At 47.9% G+C, this 19,016-nt stretch overlaps 1 protein-coding gene across 1 annotated transcript in view; it reads right to left on the bottom strand.

The window, feature by feature from the left end:
* Window positions 1-18,602, bottom strand: part of XRCC4 (X-ray repair cross complementing 4) — a 52,004-nt gene extending 33,402 nt beyond the window's left edge. Inside the window, exons 1-7 of the mRNA XM_078592473.1 lie at window positions 18,562-18,602; window positions 17,493-17,561; window positions 14,859-14,885; window positions 13,643-13,738; window positions 10,499-10,649; window positions 9,640-9,848; window positions 1,753-1,919 (exon numbers count right to left, since the gene is read on the bottom strand). Of these exons, the coding sequence (XP_078448599.1) occupies window positions 1,753-1,919; window positions 9,640-9,848; window positions 10,499-10,649; window positions 13,643-13,738; window positions 14,859-14,885 (650 nt within the window). The 5' untranslated portion in view covers window positions 17,493-17,561; window positions 18,562-18,602. The remainder of the gene's footprint in view (window positions 1-1,752; window positions 1,920-9,639; window positions 9,849-10,498; window positions 10,650-13,642; window positions 13,739-14,858; window positions 14,886-17,492; window positions 17,562-18,561) is intronic.
* Between the last annotated feature and the right edge of the window lie 414 nt (window positions 18,603-19,016).

The following is a 19,016-nucleotide window of genomic DNA, read 5'->3' as shown; positions in this document are numbered from 1 at the left end:
GCTCCCCACAAAGACACACACAAACACTCAAGTGCGTACGCGAGCATTTGTGCGACGGCGGACGACACCGCACATTGCGCTCAAACCCCACGTCGCACATGCTTGGCGAAACTGAAAAAAATACAAAAACACATAAAACCAACGCTCAAAATTCGACATCCCCTCACTCGGACGTTCCGTCAAACGGGGCCCTTGTACAGCAACGCAGGTGTTGTGTAATGAATCGGGAGTGCGCTTGGTGGGGTGACACGCAGGGATTCCAGCAGCCTTCAGCCTTCGCTGTCATTACAACCTCCCAGGCTGGTTGGTCAGCGGTAACGATGATGGATGATGTGCGGCGGGGGGGGGGGGAACAGTCACGAGCTGCCAGCGGCTGGACCGTGGAAACGCCACCCTAACCCTGGGCTCTATCCCAAAATTATTCTTTTTAGGGAATTGGTAATATGAGCGAAAGAGAGCTCCAAATTAAATTTCCATCGTACGATTCGCTCAGCGTTTGTGATATTACAACGAGACACCTGTGTGAAATTTATGCTTGGAAAGTTTCAATGTATATATATTATTTTTTTCGCTCTCCAAAGTTACCCGGGATTTTATTAAATGCACATTGTGCAGAACATAAGGAACTTATCACAAAACCTTTTTTGGGGATATTTTATTTATTTTAGTGCTCGGTGAAATCGCCGTGGTTGCAACGCCCACAATGCAGGCAACTTGGGAGTTGGGGTTTGTGGATCACACAGTGATACGGTGTGCATGAGACACCCACCTACAGGGCAATAAGTTGCAGGGAATTGGAAGGAGGCAACGAGCAACTTGCCACTAAGGCAATCAGCAAGTTGCCAATGAGCGAAGGTTGACTGGAGATTTTGACAGAACGCCTTGGTTGCGGGAGCAGAGACAGCGCAAGAAGGGGAGTAGAGTGGGATGAGAGGTGAGCGGTAGGAGAGTGCGGAGTGGAGAGTGGAGTGAGATGAGAGATAGGAAAGGGTGCAGGATTTAATTCATGAAGAATTATAGTATGCATTGATTCAAAGAAACCTTTGATTCTCTACTATTTACAAAAACGATGTTAACATGAATTTCGATTTAAAGCTTTTGTGACTGCAGGGATTCATCTTCTTGGTTCTTTCGGTAAAGTCACGTAGAATGGAAATAAAAAAAGAATAAAAATAAAACATAATAAAATAATGTTTTATTTTTATTATTTTATTATTTCCATTCTACGTGACTTTACCGAAAGAACCAAGAAGATGAGGTTAACATACTCTTTGGTTCTTTCGGTAAAGTCACGTAGGTATAAAATAAAATAACTAGCAGTTGTCCTGCTGTATTGCTTATGTTGCGATTGAAACGTCGTGATTTAATTTAATTTATTTTATACCTACGTGACTTTACCGAAAGAACCAAAGAGTATGGATCCCTGCAGTCACGAAAACTTAAAATCTCGATTGAACGAGGCTAACGTTTGCGCAAATAAGAGTTGACAACAGTGGCTCAGCATATGAGCGAGTGGCTCATGGTCAGAGGTTCAAACCCTGGCTGTGGGTGTCGATAAAATGAGCACCACTTTGTGGCAAAATCAACAGCGGCCGTCCTATGGAAACACTCAGCCCCATCAAAGGAACGTGGAATTGCGCTAAATTTGGCTCAGGGCACGCGTAGACAAGATACTCGCGGGCACGCGCGTGTGGGGGGGGGGGGGGGGGGAGTGTTGGGGGGGGAGGAGGTGTTTCGAGAGTTGGCGCGTACTCTTGGACGGCGCGCCCGCGCTCCTCGGCGAGCCGCTCGTTGTCGCGCTGCAGGTCGTCGTTGCGCTGTCGCAGGCGGCGCCCGCCCTCCAGCCCGCGGTCCAGCAGCCGCCGCACCAACGTCACCGGCTCGTCCAGCTCGCGCAGCTCCACCGTGCCCAGCTCGAACTGCCGGCGCCGCGGTGCGATTGAGAGGGGGGGGGGGGGAGACGGACGAGTCAGCGGTGAGGGCGGGGGGGGGGGGGGAATCGCGCGTTTTGTCGCGTGGGGGTTCGCGTAGCAGCTATCCGACATGCGCTTTGTCCTCGAAAGTCTTTCATTACCGCACTAAACACTTTTTTTTATTTCACCAGGTGAGGCCCACTGGGCTATGCAGCTCTTTATCACAGGCGACCTGGCCACAAATGACAGCTCAACAAAGTGGCTTGTCACGTGAAAATTTATAGCAGCCAAATACTCTAAACGCGTGTGAATTTTGAATGCGGAGGGAAAACCCGGAGGACCCAAAGAAAAATCCACACGCCCATGGGGAAAGAGACATGCAAACTCCAAATATACAGCAGCAGGCGTCAGGGTCGGGATCGAACCCACGACCTCCTGTATACTAGGCGAGGTAGTAAACATCTCGCCACTGCGGCGTCAGACAGTCGTTCACCGATAAGCCGGCAGCGACATCGCTGACACACGTGCTTGCACCGGGCTAGATACATGTTGAGACCACGTGGAGGGTCGAAGGCTTGCTGGCAAGAACAGGTCAAGGGGTCATCTGCCGCCTGATGCTCTGCTTATTGTTCCGAGCGCCCGTTCTTCTGCCTCGTATTATTGCTGGAGGGCATCTGCTAAACAGCCACCCAGTAAAATCTTTCACGGGCCTTTTCCACCATGGCTAATTTTGACAGCACTGATGTCAGCGGTTGCCAAGTCCACTCAGCTCTAGGTCCTCCTTTACCACAACTGCCCATCTTTCCACGAGCCTGTGCTGTGCCCATTCATGCCTCCTAACAAATGTATGTGTGTGAGCTCCCTATATAGACAAAAAGACAAATATCCCCGTATAGCCTGAACAGACTATTGGGGCAAGTGCTGTTAGCGAGCACCTATGAAAGCTGGCACGGCATACGAGGGGGTGGGTGGCCAGCACCACGCCCGGCCGTCTTTGTCTCCGCAGTGGTGATGTTTACACATGACACCAGGTACTAATTTGAGGCCGAGTAGACCTAGGGGAGGCCCATGGCTGATTCAGATAATCGTCACTGGTGTTGACCGTGAGTGGGCATTGAACTCGGGTCACCAGGTTCGTAGCGCACCACGCTAACCGCGACACTACCGCTCCTCATATAGCTCACTCACACACACACACGTGCGTGCGTGCACGCACACACACACACAAACAAAACAAAAAATCAGTCGATTGAAGTTTGTTTCCGTAGCGCATTTTTAAATACACGCGCTAACATGAAAGCTGTAAGGCACACGTGAAGCAAACACATTAAACTTCTCCATTACAACACTACGATCAATCTAAACAAAAGCCATGATAAACAAAACATGCATACGGTACAAGAATTTAGAAAACAGAATTCACGTCCAGCTTTGTCAGCAAACAATGACCAAATCAATTGCATCATTTCACTGCCCTTTGCATAACCATGTAAGAGCCACTGATATAATTTTCTCTCTCGAGTTTTCAAAATACCTGGACAATAATTATGGTTAATTTTCAAAACGTGGAGTTGGGGTAAAGACAATGGAACACAATGGCCAGCCAGCATTTACCAGTTAATCACCGAGTAAAAACCGTAGAGTGGGATGTGAACTCGCAACTTCCCAACTGCGAGCCATGTACTGTGATTACTGTGCCACTGGGCCAGATTAGGTACAAAATTCTCACAGGCCTGCGAAGGTGGCCAAGCAATGGCAGTGGAGGAAATGGGATCGTGATCCCATCTCCCTGGACCGCGGCATGTCCTAACCTTGTAATACGCTCCTTAAAATGGAACTGGCCAAACGTCGTGATGCAGGATATTGAGCGAGGCCTTGCTGTAAAAGATGTATACCAACGGCGTAATATAGACGACATATCATCGCTCTTAGCACAGGTTTCTAATCTGTGACTTTATTTGTATGGCCGCGGTGTGGCAAGGTAAAGTCGGTAAACAGCCTGAGCCTACGAATCAGCTCTGCAGTCTACAAAGTTTCAGCGTGACTACCTACACTCTGTGAAACTCAGACATATATACACACGGAGCATACACGCGCGCACACACACACACACGCGGATAGATGTTCATGCATGTATTTCAGCAGAGACTATTGGTTTCCAAACTTTCTCGACTCACGGAACTCAAACATTATTTTGTACACCACCACCACCAATTTACTGTTCCTGATGTCATATGTTGTATTACGTGAGTAAATAATGGCGGCAATCAGCAGATACAGTCAGCAGCCAGCTATGTTGATGAGTCACGAATATCATCTATATTAGCTGAGCAATGGGCAGTAAAAACTAGGTGACTGCACAAGAAAAAAAAACACACAACATCTGTAATGGTTCCAGGGATCATGTCCCACAGCCTTACACACCACAGCTCGGGGCTCGGCAACCTGCGATTGTGGAGCAGCATGTGGCTCTTTAAGGACTCCTGCCTTGTGGCGTTATTTATTTCGGACCACCGGCTTGTATTCACGTTGCATTGGCGGCTCTTGAAATATCGAGGTTTTTCATTTATTATCAAAGTAAAAAAAACGGCAGTGGCGCAAGTAAGCGAGCGAGTAATTGCAAGGCTGCACCTTTTCCGTTTAACTGAGAAACGCCAAATGTGCCGCGCAGTGGCTTGGGCCGTCGTGCCGTTTGAACGTTCTGTGCGTGTCAATCGGTGCACTCGATTCTGAAAACGGTTACCAGCTTAGCGGATATCGTTTCACAACCCTGCAAAGCATGCGCCTTAGGGATGTAAGGATTTGGACCCCACGTAGTTTCAGCCGGAGTTCAATGCTCCTTGCCTCCGCAGAGTTTGATTTACGATTTGGTTATACCGGAGCGAGGATCTTCAAAGGATTAATGATGCAAGCAGACGAAACAAAGATACTGACAAGACTGCAATGCAGGGATCAGCAACCAGATGTCATCGTACAAAGGCAGACAAACAAAGACACAAGTCCGTTTCCAAAAAAAGCAAGACTAAAGTTAACTTTAGCAGGCACGTACACAAACGCGCGCGCGCACGCGCAAAAAATCAAGCCCGCAATATTACTCCGTGCCAGCAGCCACATGACACAAGCCTTGAGTCTAAAGATGGCAATTAAAATCCAAGCATGGGCCAAGATTTTGCAAGGCGGCATGTGGGGTCTCTGCCTGACTCTGCCGAGCTTCAAGCAGTCCTCGGGGACAAACCACGGAGAAGAGAGCGTGATTTCGATATTTGCATCCGTTGCATCTCTCTCTCATCATCGCTCCGTTCAAGAGCGACCTAGAGAAAACAAAAGCGCTCGTAGAAGGTGGCCAGGTGGCTCGGGCAAACCGAGCGCTGGGCCGGAGCCGCCATCATCCTGCGTTCTCGGCTAGGTTTCCTGATCAAACTGATTGCTAGAGCGGAATCAACGAATGATCGCAGACTAATCACCGACGACTAGACTAAAACCGCCCATCGTATTTACGTTTGAGATTTTTCTGCTGTTGCTTAATTTGGCAAATATTCCAGCCGTGAGAATAAAAAAAAAAGACACGTGGTTTTTGTTTGATCAACAAGCAACAAACATCTGCATAGCAGGGTGCGTGGGAAAGTGCGGGATCCCTTGTGTGGATAAGAGGTCACTAGAAGGGATCTCAGATGTAGTTCTATGACATCACCTTCCGAAGACCAGGCGATTGCGCTATACTCTTTGTTTTTTTTCGGTGACTTTACCGAAAAAAACCCAAAGAGTATCCTTGCAGTCACGAAAACTTTAAATCTAGAACGATTGCACTATGTTGCAAGGGCTTCGAGTTGATAAAAAGTACAATGTTGAACTCTCAGAGATTGGAATATGCCAAACTGAGTGAAAAATTTAATTTAACGGTTTTATTTTTTTGCGCAATGATGGTGACTGGACTCGCACAATGAGTTCCCCGCACTTGAGAACCCGGTATAAACCATGACATGTGCCCATCACCGTCTGTAAGCAACTGCTGCTGTCCCCCTCCTAACCACTTTCACATCTTCCATTCAGCGGCAGAGATACAAATTCACAAAATATGTTTCAAACTATTGTTTGAAACTACGAAGGGCAACAATAACGACAACTAAACAAATATCTGCGAGCACGCCGACCGCCAAGCTACACGTGCACACGTTGATCACCGAATTGCACTCCCAGGTCTGGTTAATTCTTCCAGTGACAATTCTGATGAATTACATTTGTTTAGTTTTTTTTTTCTGAAGAGAAACACACTGTTGTGCACACGCGAGCGCACACACATACACGCGCGCGCGCATGCACGACGGACAATGTAAACACCTAAAATATTTGGCTGGAAAATGACAGCCCAGACGAAAGCCAAAATGTAAGTCTAAAACATGGAATGTCTCAGCACTGAGCCACCCAGATGAATTCAGTGTGGGCTACAGCTGTAAAGGTGGCTGAAAACTTGGCTTCAAGTTGCGGCTCAGGACCACTAGAAAAAAAACCTGCTAGGCTGGCTATTTTTTTTAACAACACACGCAGTTGTTGTGTGCAAGCAATTGTGCGAAAATTCGCGCAACATAAAAAATGTGAAGGAAATCATTAATTAAAGCAAAAAAAGCAAACAAGGGCAGGCATTGTTTTAGCGGCAGTTTCAGACTATGCAGTGTGCTTCGTGGTCCATCATTAAGGCCGCGCCACAAATCCAGTCGCGACAGTTTTACGGTCCGGCCAGGCCCTTGGAAACGGGCCAGGCAAATTTACACCACCGCCCCAAAATTAGTGCTCAACTCCTCCGCCAAAGAATTTTTTTTTGTGTTTCTCAGTGGGGATCCCTTGGCAATCGCTCGCACGGTGACACACAATACCCGATATTTGCTCAGGTGTCATCCCCCCCACAGGCGATTGCCGCCCATCGCCGGCCAGCCACCACGACAGACAGCTGTTTGGACAGCGGAGGGCCCATTGGGGTTGGGTGGCGTCGTTGGGCGGGCGTGGACGGGAGGGGACCATCGGCTCCCGGCCACACAAACCCGCAGAATGCACACCATCAACACGGCCATTGTGTATTGACTGCAAATACAACGGAAGCAGGGTAAATACGAGAGGACAGGCACTTGCCTGTAGCAGTGGTTTTTTTTTCTCCCCCTTTTTCTTAACCCGTCTGTTTGGAGGCTCTTTTCTGTCTGCACATACCAAGGCAAACAAACAATCCTGGACGCAAATTTCCTGCCGGGCCGGCCCGGTCCTGGCCGAAACAAATATGTGAACAAGGCTCGGGGGATGCCCCTCCCGTCGCACCTGTATCTTCTCCTCCTCCCGATTCTCCGGCGATAGCGAGCCACGCCGTCAGTGTTTGACGTGCCGAGCGGTCGCCATCGTGGTAAGAAAATCTGCATTCGTGATCGCGAGGGTGTGCAAGTTTGTCATCGGGCGTAACCGTTATCGACACGATGTTCGTCTTTGCCATCGTCGTGGATCGATACGCCGCTGCGTATATTACCATTATATTGCAAATGTCGAAAGTCTCGCGGGGGGAAGCGCATTACCCCGTGTGAGAGAACAGTAGGGAGATTTCATAGAAATGTTCATCATCATCGTCATTCCTCTGTGGTGGGTAAAATAAGTACCACCTGCTGAGGCAGCAGTAGTTGGTGGGAAGTCAGTAGCTCTGCTATGAAGCGACTGGACCCTGCCATAGGGATGTGGAATTTAACACCACTGGACGAGGGACCACCAACGAAGATGAACACCGCCCACCGCTAATTTGAAAAAGGGAACGCTTTGATGTTCGACTCGTGAGCTGCTGTTACTGGAGCAGTGGGAAGCAATGCCAGAGGAAAGCAACCCTAATTTAAGCCACCCGTTGTCTCGTCTGTACGTGTAGGGTGGCATCGGCTGACCCGAGCGTAACGTAGAGATGCGTTGCGACATGCCACTTTATTGAGGTTGGGGGATCGATCCCGACCCTGACGCTTGGATATTTGGGGTTTGCATGTCTCTCTCCTCGTGGTCGTGTGGATTTTTTTTCTCCGGGTCCTCCGGTTTTTCACTCCACATTTGGAATCAACATGCGTTTCGATTATTTAAGATTATTTTGCTGCTATAAATTGCCACGTGATAAGCCACTTCGTTGAGCTATCATTTGTGGTCAGGTCGCGTCTGCAAAATAAGCTAATAGCTTAGTGGGCGTTACATGGTAAGGTAAAAAGAGTTTCGTTTAATTTGTATACAATCTTTAAGTGATTTGTTTACATTACCTATAGTTTGCACTCCTATCGTGAATTTGTATTGTTTGTTGTTGGAACATTCTGACCGACCCCTGCTGGACATCTGTGAAAGAGAGCTTGATAGCTCATCGGAATCCTCCAGTTTAATTAAAGATTCTGATTCTAACGGGAGACATCTCAAAAAAGACCAGCAGGTCTCGTTCTATAGACACCTACCTATGGTGGGTACATCACCTGTTGTGTGAAACGTGGTCAGTGCGGGTTGATGGTACAGGGTTCAGATGTCGCTAGCCAGTGATAATAGCCACTGCCCCCAAGACGATTGGTCAGGACAACAAAACAATTATCGAAAAGGGAAGAAAAGTGGATAAGTTGAAACAACTGTCTGTCATAACAAAGACCCTGTAAGAAAAATGTATAATGATCAACTTTTAAAAACGCACCTTCCTATCGTGCCAAAAATGTACCGATAGTCAACACAGAACATGCGAAGCCTGGCGCCTGAAACAAAGAGAGGCTTAGGGGGGCTTACGTGTTGGCATTTTTAGAGGCCAGTCATCAAGCGCCAGGAGCTGCCACAGTCGGCCGCGCACCAATTCCCACCGGCACAGAGAAGTGTACGGTAAGTCCTCGCTGAACGCGTAGCGGTGTTTACATTACAATGCTCTTTCACTCTAACGCGGTTCTTCCATTCGGGAACAGTCTTCGCAAAACGTGGAACGCGCACCGTTATAACGCGGTTACTGAGCGGTCGACGGTGAACCACTTTCTTGAGCTGCATGGCTGAGCGGAGTCAGAGCACGATGAATGACACAGAACCGTGGCGGCGTACACTCAGTGATTTGTCCCGCCATCTCGACAAACGTTGTCGTCACGTTATTTATGGAGAAATAGTGTTCTCTCAACATGTTTGTCGCTTAACACGGCACTTTCAGGAACGCATCTCCTGCGTTAAGCGAAGACTTTCTGTAAATATAGAAAAAAAATCATTCCAGCAATATGTCTGCAGTGTCACTTTGAAGATGATTAACCATATGTTTAGAAGATTTGGCTTAGATATGGAATAGATCGATGGCGCGTGCACGAATCCGCGTGCACCATCACCACCATCCCATCTTGGATAAGTACGTGTGATCGGGAACTTTCCAACACGCGTGGTATTTTACGACTATTTGTCACCCAGCAAGAAAGGCGGGGAAAATATTTTCTGAAATTGCAGTCCTAAATTGGCTGACGTAATATGCCCAAGTAAAAACCAGGTAGCCGATAACTCTAAAGATTACCCGCATCTTTAAAGCATCCAAAATGCAGGTTCAAAATCTAGCAAAACAAAAGTAATAATATACTTGGTTACAAGAGCAAAGGGGAGGGGGTGGGGAATTACGCTCGGAGTTTCCGAGGTGCCAACAGAGAAGCTCCCCCCCCCGCCACCGTCAACAAAAATAATCGTGAACATTCCCCAAAAATAGCAACGCTCGACGCGCAAGCCTCACCGTGACGTCGCTGTGCACTTTGCAGATGGAGAAACACCTGCGGCGAGCGCGCCCGGGGCTGGCGGGGGGCTTCAGGTCGTAGCGGAAGACGTCTCCGTTGGGGGACGAGTCCCAGCAGTGGCCCAGGAGGGCGGCCCGGAGCTCAGCGACGTAGTCAACGAGCGACAGCCCGGCTTCCGACGCCTCCTCCTCCAGTTTGGAGCCGGTCACTGCGGATTGCGCACCACCGACGGGCACTCGATCACTTCCGACGGTTCGATACCCGAGTCAATTGTCGAATTGCACGAACGAGAGCCCCACTGCACTGCTGTCTCTGCAGTAAGCGAGGCAGAGGTCATTGTAGTTATAACGAGATGGTCTTCTCCGATGTTGCTGTGGGTAATGAGTAGATTAATAAGCTATCTGTTTGTGATACGGATGTTTCCGGGCGTGTCAGTGTGCTTTCCTAGGCGCACATTTCTTTCTGCAGTTAAATGCAATGACTACGCAAGAGGCCCTCTTTACAGGCTTGCTTGTCAGCTTGTTGGTTGATTAACTAGTCAGTATGGGAAAAGTTACCGTAGTCCTGAAACATCCACAGGTGACATGGTTGGGACACTTCCTATACGTGGACCATACTCGCCATGGGGACATGAGCTGCTTACAAACCACACGGGTGAGCTTAGCTAAAAGACAAAGAGAATGTTACAATACAAGCTGGGTCGATGCTGCTCTTGGAGGGAAAGACACCGATTTTAAATCGGTGGGTTTTGTTGGCACGCAATAGTGACGGGTGGCATAGTTGCATCCGCAGAGCGATCGATCGCTGCGTCAGGGGGCGAAGGAGGAGATGCGCAAACATCAAGCGGTGAGGCCGAACCTTCCCCTGTCCAGGCCGTCCGGCAGTCGGTGAGGCTCAGGTTCAATCCCTGATGGCTGTTCTTCTTCCAGGTCACGAGGGCGTAGTAAGTGCTCCCCGGGTCAGATGACAGGTGCAGCCTGATGACCTCGCCCTCCTCGCCCATCGTGTGCTGCAACGATCGTCATTATTCATCATCATCATCAGCATCCTCATCACCTCGTAAGCTAAGTAGAATTGAGCCTGGATAGTGCTTTGATGGGTGACCACGAAACATAAATGTGGTGCTGCAGTACTACATTGTCAGCAGAGGGCAGTGCAGCAAAATAAGTTGTACTGCACTATGCTCCAATATCAATGTTCCTCGCGCCATTCAGCATTGGGAAGTCCGGTCAAATGCCCCCTCCCCCCACGATCCGCATGGTGTGGAAATGCACTTATCCACCAGTGGATTAATATATACGGGCTGAGCAGGTAGGGCCCACTGAGCTATACAGCTCTTTATTCAGAAGCGACCTGGCCATAAATTATAGCTCAACGCAGTGGCTTATAATGTGGAAATGTGTAGCAGTCAAATGTTCTAAATGCGGAGGGAAAAACCGGACGACCCGGAGAAAAATCCACATGACCACGGCAAGAGAGACACGCAAACTCCAAATATACAGCCGGCGTCAGGATCGGGATCAAACCCACGACCTCTTGCATACCAGGCGAGGTAGTTAATAACTCGCATGAGACACGGTACTCTGGCGTCAGCAGCGACGTCAAGTTCCAGACGAGATACGTCTGGGTCGATCGAAGGAGACGAGCGTACGGGCGCGAGACTGACAACGGGGCAGCGAACCCGAGCCTGGCGAGGTACGGCGTTTGCCAGCCGCGCGCCCGCACCGCGCCCACGGCAATGAAAACCAGAAGCCTAGAGCGCAACACAGGGCTCCGTGTTCTTGAGGGGCCCTTCCCACCCCCCCCCTCCGCATTTATTTTCTGAGATTATGGTGCCTGGTTTTTTTTTCAACATTTTTTTTACGATTTTTGTCGAATAAAACATTTTATGCGGGTTTTTTTTATTTCCTCGCGCTGTTTTAAATCATTATTTTTTACTTCACAGGTTTCTGGTTTTTTTTTATTGGGTTGTTTTAACACTTTTCAGAAAATTTAAAAAAACCTACACGATTTTTTTTTCAGCCCAGAACCAAAACTTTTGTTTCCTGTGCGTGCAAAAGCACATTGTTTGTTTATTATAGGCAGGCATTTCTTGCAAATAAAGATGTGTATGCTCATTGGGCGTCTCAGAAAAGTGTACAGGCGATAAGCGACGATCGTCATCACGGTCAATCTCACCAGCAAATGATATGCTAACGCAAATCACACACACACATGCAAATAAGGCGTTAAAAAAACCCATGAAACAATAAATACGAGATGAGGTTGCTGGGGGGGGGGGTGAATTGGATGAAAATCAAAGGATTATTTAATTGAATCGAATCCCATCAATCCCTGGTCACAGTTGAAATCTCAGTGCCTCTCGTGTCGGCGTATTGCATCAGGCAAGGGGGCGCGCGAATACATTAAAAAATATATATATTTCAGTAGGAGCCCGGTACAGAGCACGAACGTTGGGGGGGGGAGGGGTGTGAGCAGGGTATGCAGAAATACATAAATTCCGTGGACAAAAGTCGCGAACGCCGTGTTCCTGGATTTCGAGGAGGGAGGAGATTGAGATCGCTGCTGCCCCTCCGAGTGGGGACCATGAGCGAAGTTTGTGTACTTTTATGTGGGGAGGGGAAGGAGAGGCAAGAACTTAAGTAAGAGAGTATATGGAGCAGGGGGAAGGGGGGAATGTACTGTGAAAAATTTAATCAAGCTTATTGTTGTACCTTGAAAGATTGAGGCTTTGTCTGCTTTGCAATGAGCGTTGGTGCCAAGTCGACCTTTACTCTCATACACATTATTAGGCGTTCATATCCAAACCTTATCCTTCAATCCGACTGCCGAGACATTTTCACGAGGGCGTGTTCCAAATAAAACACGGACGCAGTGATTGAACACCACTCCCGTGTGTATGACGCTCAAAGAATGGGGAAATGATCTGTGAAATTGCTCGCAAAGAGCAGGCTCGGCTTTTAAAAGCAAAACATGTAGCCACCTACAGCGACCCAAAAAAAAGCCATATGGACGTCCTGCGCTGTACGAGCATGTGTGCGTGTGGCAAGCGGCGGTGCGGTAATTAGCGCGCTACACTACAAAACCGGCTTCTTGGGTTTGAATCCTGACCGTGACTGGCATCAATGGCAAAGTGGTGTCTGAACCTGTCGTGGGGCCTCCCCTAAGTTGGTTCAGCATTAAATGAGTACCAGGCGTGGTGTGTGAACATTGTCAGCGGTTAGACAAAGGTGGTCCGGGGGTAGTGCTAGCCACGCCATTGTGCTGCCCTGCACTTTCCCCAACAGCCTGGGACCTCTATCTTTGTGTGTCCACGTTTGTCTTTGTTTTACTCTGCACCGAAATAGAGAACTGGCACACCTGCCAGTCAATCCGGCCTGTACTAAAAGGGCTTTAGAAAATATAGCTGCTTTGTTTTGCACAAAAAGCCCCTGTGTGCAACAAATTGACAGTATTCGACTAGGAAAGCCACATTAAGCAATTAGTTCAGGATATTATTGCAAAGAAAATATCTTTGCCTGAAGGCAAACATTGGAAACCGCCTACGTAATTTATCTTGAATTTTGGAACTCTTTTTGATGTCACTACTTGCCACATCAAAAAAGGAGAATTTTGCTTAGAAAAAATTTCCTCACTTCAACGCGTTGCAAATAAAACTGTCTCCATATGTTTCGTGATTGATAAGTGTAAAAGTGTGCGTACATTTTTTTATGTTGAGAAACAAAAAAAAGTTTGTTTTTCCTTCGGGAGCACGAAATCCCATTGCCATCGAAAAACCCGAGACTATACATTGGCAAAAAACCCTCAAAATCAAAACATGGCCCATGTTTTCCCACTCACTGCACTGCGAATGCTCAACACGGCCAAGACGTATATTTCTTTTCCTCCAGGAGAGAAACATGTGGCATGAGGAGCATCGTGCGGCTCGGTACAAGGCCGACATGTGCCCTTCGTCAGATGGGAAACAGGTTCGAACCAAACCCAGCGCCACGTTCAACGAACCTGCAGCGTCGTGCAGAGTGCAAAGAGCACACGCAAGGCTCCCACGGTGGGAACGCAGATACCGAGAGCGTATTTTCTTGCACCACACGCGTAGCTCTTGCACCACAACACACATGAAATAAAACGAAAGCATGCGGCTATAAATCATGGCGGGAGGATGTGAGTTGCAGTAGAATAAACAGCCGAGCCATTTGTGCATCAGCATTTTAGAATGGAGCGGTGGTGGAGTGGTTAGCGCACTGACCTATGAACCAATCAACCCGAGTTCGATTCACGTCCGTGGCTAACATCAACACTGGGTCATATCTAAACCAATCCTGGGTCTTCCTCTTCAAAAAGTCAGAGGGCTGTTCGGTGTCCACTTGGTAGTGCTATCACCCCCTCATATGCCTGCTGGGTTTTCTTCAAGTTCTCTGGTTTACTCCCATATGAAACCAAAAAGTCATTCATGGAATTGGTCAAATATCCCAATGCAAACTTCCGAAAAAAAAGTATCGAGATTCAATTCCCCCTTCACCAACCCGTGATGAATGATTAAATAACCTCCATAGCTGACATGGCATGAGGAGGCCTTCATCCAACAGTAGACTGACAAGGAGTTGCAAGAACAAAAAAGAGTCACGATGAGTAGTTTCAGTCACGGATTGTTTAAGCCTTTGAAAATAACGCTTCTTCTACGCTTGAATTTTATTTTGCCGCACCGTAAATTCCTAATGCTGCTCATAAACATATCCGAATCACTTCTGAGTCAGTTCCTGGCGGGGTGGTAAGTTTATAAGCAGAGCGTGTCTTCAAAGCCGTGCTATCTCAATGGCATCGTCTCGTGGCAATGTCACATCCTTCGACCCGTGCCCCTGCTCATTCTTTTGCGCAAACAGCAGAACAAACGGCAGACCAAATGAACAAAAAAACATCGGCAAGACAGGATGAAGCCTTTAAGATGCAAAAAAAAAACCCAAAAATTTCTGTTGCGGTCTGCTGTGCGTCTCTGCTACAGTAAAAAAAAATGGACTAAACAGAGAAGACGTTTTGAGGGGGAAAGGCTATCGCACAGCTCAGTGCAACAGCCCGTAATAAATCTATGACCTCCACCGATGTGTGTGAACACACAGCCCAAGTGAGCTGTGTATAAAATGCACCATAAATGTTCGAAACACCACGGGAGGTAGAAAGCGCGTCGGTGTGCGAACCGAAGAGAGACAAAGGCACACTTTACCCCTGGGTGATTTAGGGTCCTCAGCATCTGTGCGAAAGGGGATAGGTTTCAACACACAAGGCCAAAAGTCGGTTAACTTTGGGTACAGAATGAAACAAGCAAAAACAATTTGATTAATTGCTGTATGGGGGATTATTTGAACATATATCACTGCGCTCGTTAATCCGGGTAGGTAGAGTGGGTGTCTTAGGACGTATTCAGATATCAACTCGCCACTGATATTAACCAAGGCTGGCAATGGAGCTCACGTTTACCGGGTTAATAGCGCGGTGCACCAACCACTGCTCCACCCGTTACGTGTCAAAATCATTCAAAAAAATTTTAACTGCAAACATCACCATTTGTGACATTTAAAGATCACAAATGAGACGCAGTGTAAATTTGAACCAATTAAAACAAAACAAGTTGTAAAGAAAACAAAACTGAGCTGATGATAATAGTACAAAAATAAAGCTATATCATCTATTTGTTTTTTTTTACCCCATTTTTGTTTTTAAAAATTATTTCACGGACAATAGGCACGGACCGGCGGCCTGCCCACAGCTGGCACGTCTGGCTCTTATTTTTCATCAGAAAAATGTCAAACGCATCCCGAGGACGCCCTGTGCTCGCTGGGGACGGGTGGAAAGATTGCTCTGTCGCCGGGCGAAGTTAAATGTCGTACCCTCGGCCGCAGCGATCAATGTTTACGGACTGAAGCATATGGGCGATCACCAACTGCGTCTTGGCATCTGACGCTACGAATGCCTGGGAACGCGTCCGAATCAACGCCCATGGCACGCTTCCCCTTCCGACGTGGAAACTCACTACTCATATGCTGCATCTTGTTATATAATAATAAATAAAGCGCACATCAGATTGTGCACCCCTATATTTAACCGGCAAGGGAAACGCACGGGGACTTTGCAAATGGCTGGAAGAATGCATGCCGATTGTTATTAATGTGTCATCAATACCAACGTGAAATGTGAACGGACTTTCGTGGATTGATTTTTCTTTATCTTGGCATTCGTTATGAGAATCTGTCAAAAGCCTTTTAAAAGGCAACATTTGTATCGTCGCGCAAGGCGCATGGCACACAAGTCAGCGCTGGAAGGGTGAATGTTTATAATTTAGAGGCCCCCTAGATGACAAGTTTCCTTCTAAGAAAGAAAAAAAATATATATATAAGACTCAAGTTCATTAAATTCACTGCTGAAGGACAACAGATGGCAGAAAAAGGAAGCAAAGGGCACCGCCGCATCATAAATTAACGGCAGTTACTCTATTCTCCAGGCCCCGTGCTCAATGAAGATCACGTGCGCCTTGCAGACCCCAGGCACGCGCACACCTTGAGCCTCACGCGATGTGACATTTTCCCATTATCTCTCTAAAAGAGGCCGTTCCTAGGCTCTGGCAGTTTGTCATTCCGCTCTTTAAAGGTAAAAAAAAGAGAGCCGGGATCGGATGATTCCCAGCGAGTGGCACCAAGTCTGCAATAAAGGGTCAAAGGATGTTTGAGTTACCAGGAGAGAAAAAAAAACGTTGAAACAAATGGACTCGTTAATGAAAAGCCGCTTGACCCCCCCCCCCCGCGTTCTCGAAATTAAATAAAAGGAGTGGCAGCAGATGCTCCGCGCAATTGAGACTCAAAACAATTTGTTTTAAAGGTCACCACACCAGAAAGAGTCGTGGGCGAGTTGAAAGCAGTGTAAACTGTGCAACCTGGAGAACCTTTGTCGGTGCTCAGCAATGAGCGCGCGGAGGAAAGTGCACGTTATTGTTATGTTTCCAATTACAAGCAAGTATTCCTAACACTCCTTAATTATCTTCAGCATGTGCCGCTGCAGTTTAGACGAGAAAAGCCGCGTTTTAAGTGTCAACATCCATAAAGCATGCAATTTAATGACATTTTGCACCGCTAAGGAACGATGGCCAGTACATAAAAGCAGGGTAATGGTATATAATTGACAATGATTTTACATTGATGCATTTCATTAAGTTAATAGTTATTGAATACACAAGATAAACAAACTGTCTCTATCTTGATGATAACTGTCTATATTTTAAGTATTCAGAGTGCTAAATCTGAATAGATCTTAATTCAAAATATATCTCAATAAGCGTAACACGAGTCAGCCCTTGGAAAATCCACTGCTTGATTATTGTCTCCCCACACTGTTAGTCTTGGGGGCTGTTTTGACCACACTTCATCTGCATATTTATACTGAATAAATCCGATGAGCTGTAAAGCTCTTTATCAGACGTCGAGTAGGGACGGGTCAGAAAGTTACAATACAAATACACGACAGGCTTGCAAAGTATACGAAAGGTAAGCAAACAACTAAAAAAAGTATTAACTTTGTATTTTTCACCAGTTAAAGCCCCAATATTAGCTTCTTTTTCTGAGGCGACCTGGCCAAAAATGATAGCTCAGCGAAGCGGCTTATCACGTGTAACTTTATAGCAGCCAGATTATAATCTTAATAACATTTCACCACGCTGGTCAGGGAAGGTTATATAAGGGGAGGAGCGGTAAGGGGGTGTGCTGCATAACCAGATCAGATATCATTCACGATTGATGTCAGCCGTGGCGTGGAATCAATGTTAAATAGCGCCGTTCTGCTAACCACTGTTGCTATCAAGACCGCTTACACAGAGAGGGCCGGTACAAGACAGAACGACCGCACGTGCGAGGGGCCGTCCATAAATGACGTCACGCACCTAGGGGTGGGGGGGGGGTCAGACATTTGTGACGATGTGGGGGGGGGGTTGAGAAATGTGACGCCACATCAAAATGCGCAACTTAAAATAAATATAGACAACACGTTCTACTTAATTAAATTGACTTTTTAATAAATGTTTTCTCCTACAACGTCAGAGTGCAGCGCCACATTAAATACTCACTACAATGACAATAGTTTAAAGCGATTTGAAGCATGTTTTATTTGGGGGGGGCAGAGCTTTGTGACGTCATATTTGAGGGTCGTCCAAAATCACGCACGTGCGAGACGCACATTGAGACGCAAACATGAGAAACTCCTTCAAATAAAAGTCGCTAATTTACACTCGCAACCGCGACCACGAGCTCCAATCGAATTAAATAAAATAAATACTTGCCAACCCACACGTTTTACCCTGTATTCTTTTACAGGGAAATCTAGTTTTCAGGTCCATACGGTGTACAGCCGTTTCAATACCGGCAAATGTGTATTTTTTTTATCTATTTGTGTTTCTCCCTTGTGATGGAACTTTTTTTGTATATACAAGGGCACGAGGTGACCAATAAGATCTGAATTGGTCTGTGATAAGGGGCCGATCATAAACGACGTCGCGCACCTAGAGGGGGGGGGGTCAGACATTTCTGACGCCGTGACGAGGGGGGGGGGTAAAAAATCGTCCAAAATCGCGTGACGTCATTTATGGACGGCCCCTAAGGGGTTGACGGCTTTGCATCCACGGGGTCGCGTTCCCGATCGCTACCCAAGGATCCCCTCGAGCCCTCGGCCGCAGCCAAATCAGGAAACGCGTAAGGCTTCGGCCTAAAGCGCGCTAACGAGTGCACTCTGAAATCGTCGTCGTTCTTTCACACATCGACGGCACAAACGTTTAGGAGTTTTCATTCGCAGCGTTCAAGCGGCACCCGCCGTCCGTGTCTGTGTGCGCGCAGAGTCGCGTCGTCGCTCCCGCCAATACGGTAAAGCCAATACGGTAAAGCGCTCACCCCGAGAATTCTTCCGCGCGTCCTGTCGATGAGCTCTGGTTGCTCCGCCCCCTCCGCCGCCTCCGCCCCTCCCCCTCCCCTCCAGGACTCGTCCGCGACGGGGCGACTCTTCCATTGGCCAGACCAACGGACAGACGTCCCCAGCGCGGAGCTGCGGGTAGCTCCGGAGCTTGAGGGAGGGGGGGGTGTAGCTCCGCGCTAGGGACGTCTGTCCGTTGGTCTGGCCAATGGAAGAGTCGCCCCGTCGCGGACGAGTCCTGGAGGAGGGAGGGAGGAGGAGGGAGAGGCGACGTCTCCAGCGCGGAGCTACCCGCATCTCCGCGCTGGGGACGTCGCTTGCTAGGTTGTGGGGGGGGGAGCGAAGAGGGGGGAGGTGGGGGGCACAGGAGGAGGGGGGCAGAGATCGGCACTAGTCAATTGCAGAGCTGCATTTCATAGATTGATTTTGTGTGTAT

The sequence above is a fragment of the Lampetra planeri genome, chromosome 3, assembly GCF_965212315.1.
Source record: "Lampetra planeri chromosome 3, kcLamPlan1.2.h2, whole genome shotgun sequence".
Classification (NCBI taxonomy): Eukaryota; Metazoa; Chordata; class Hyperoartia; order Petromyzontiformes; family Petromyzontidae; genus Lampetra; species Lampetra planeri.
The sequence above is the reverse complement of the archived record's forward strand: the minus strand, read 5'-3'. Positions and strand labels throughout refer to the sequence as shown.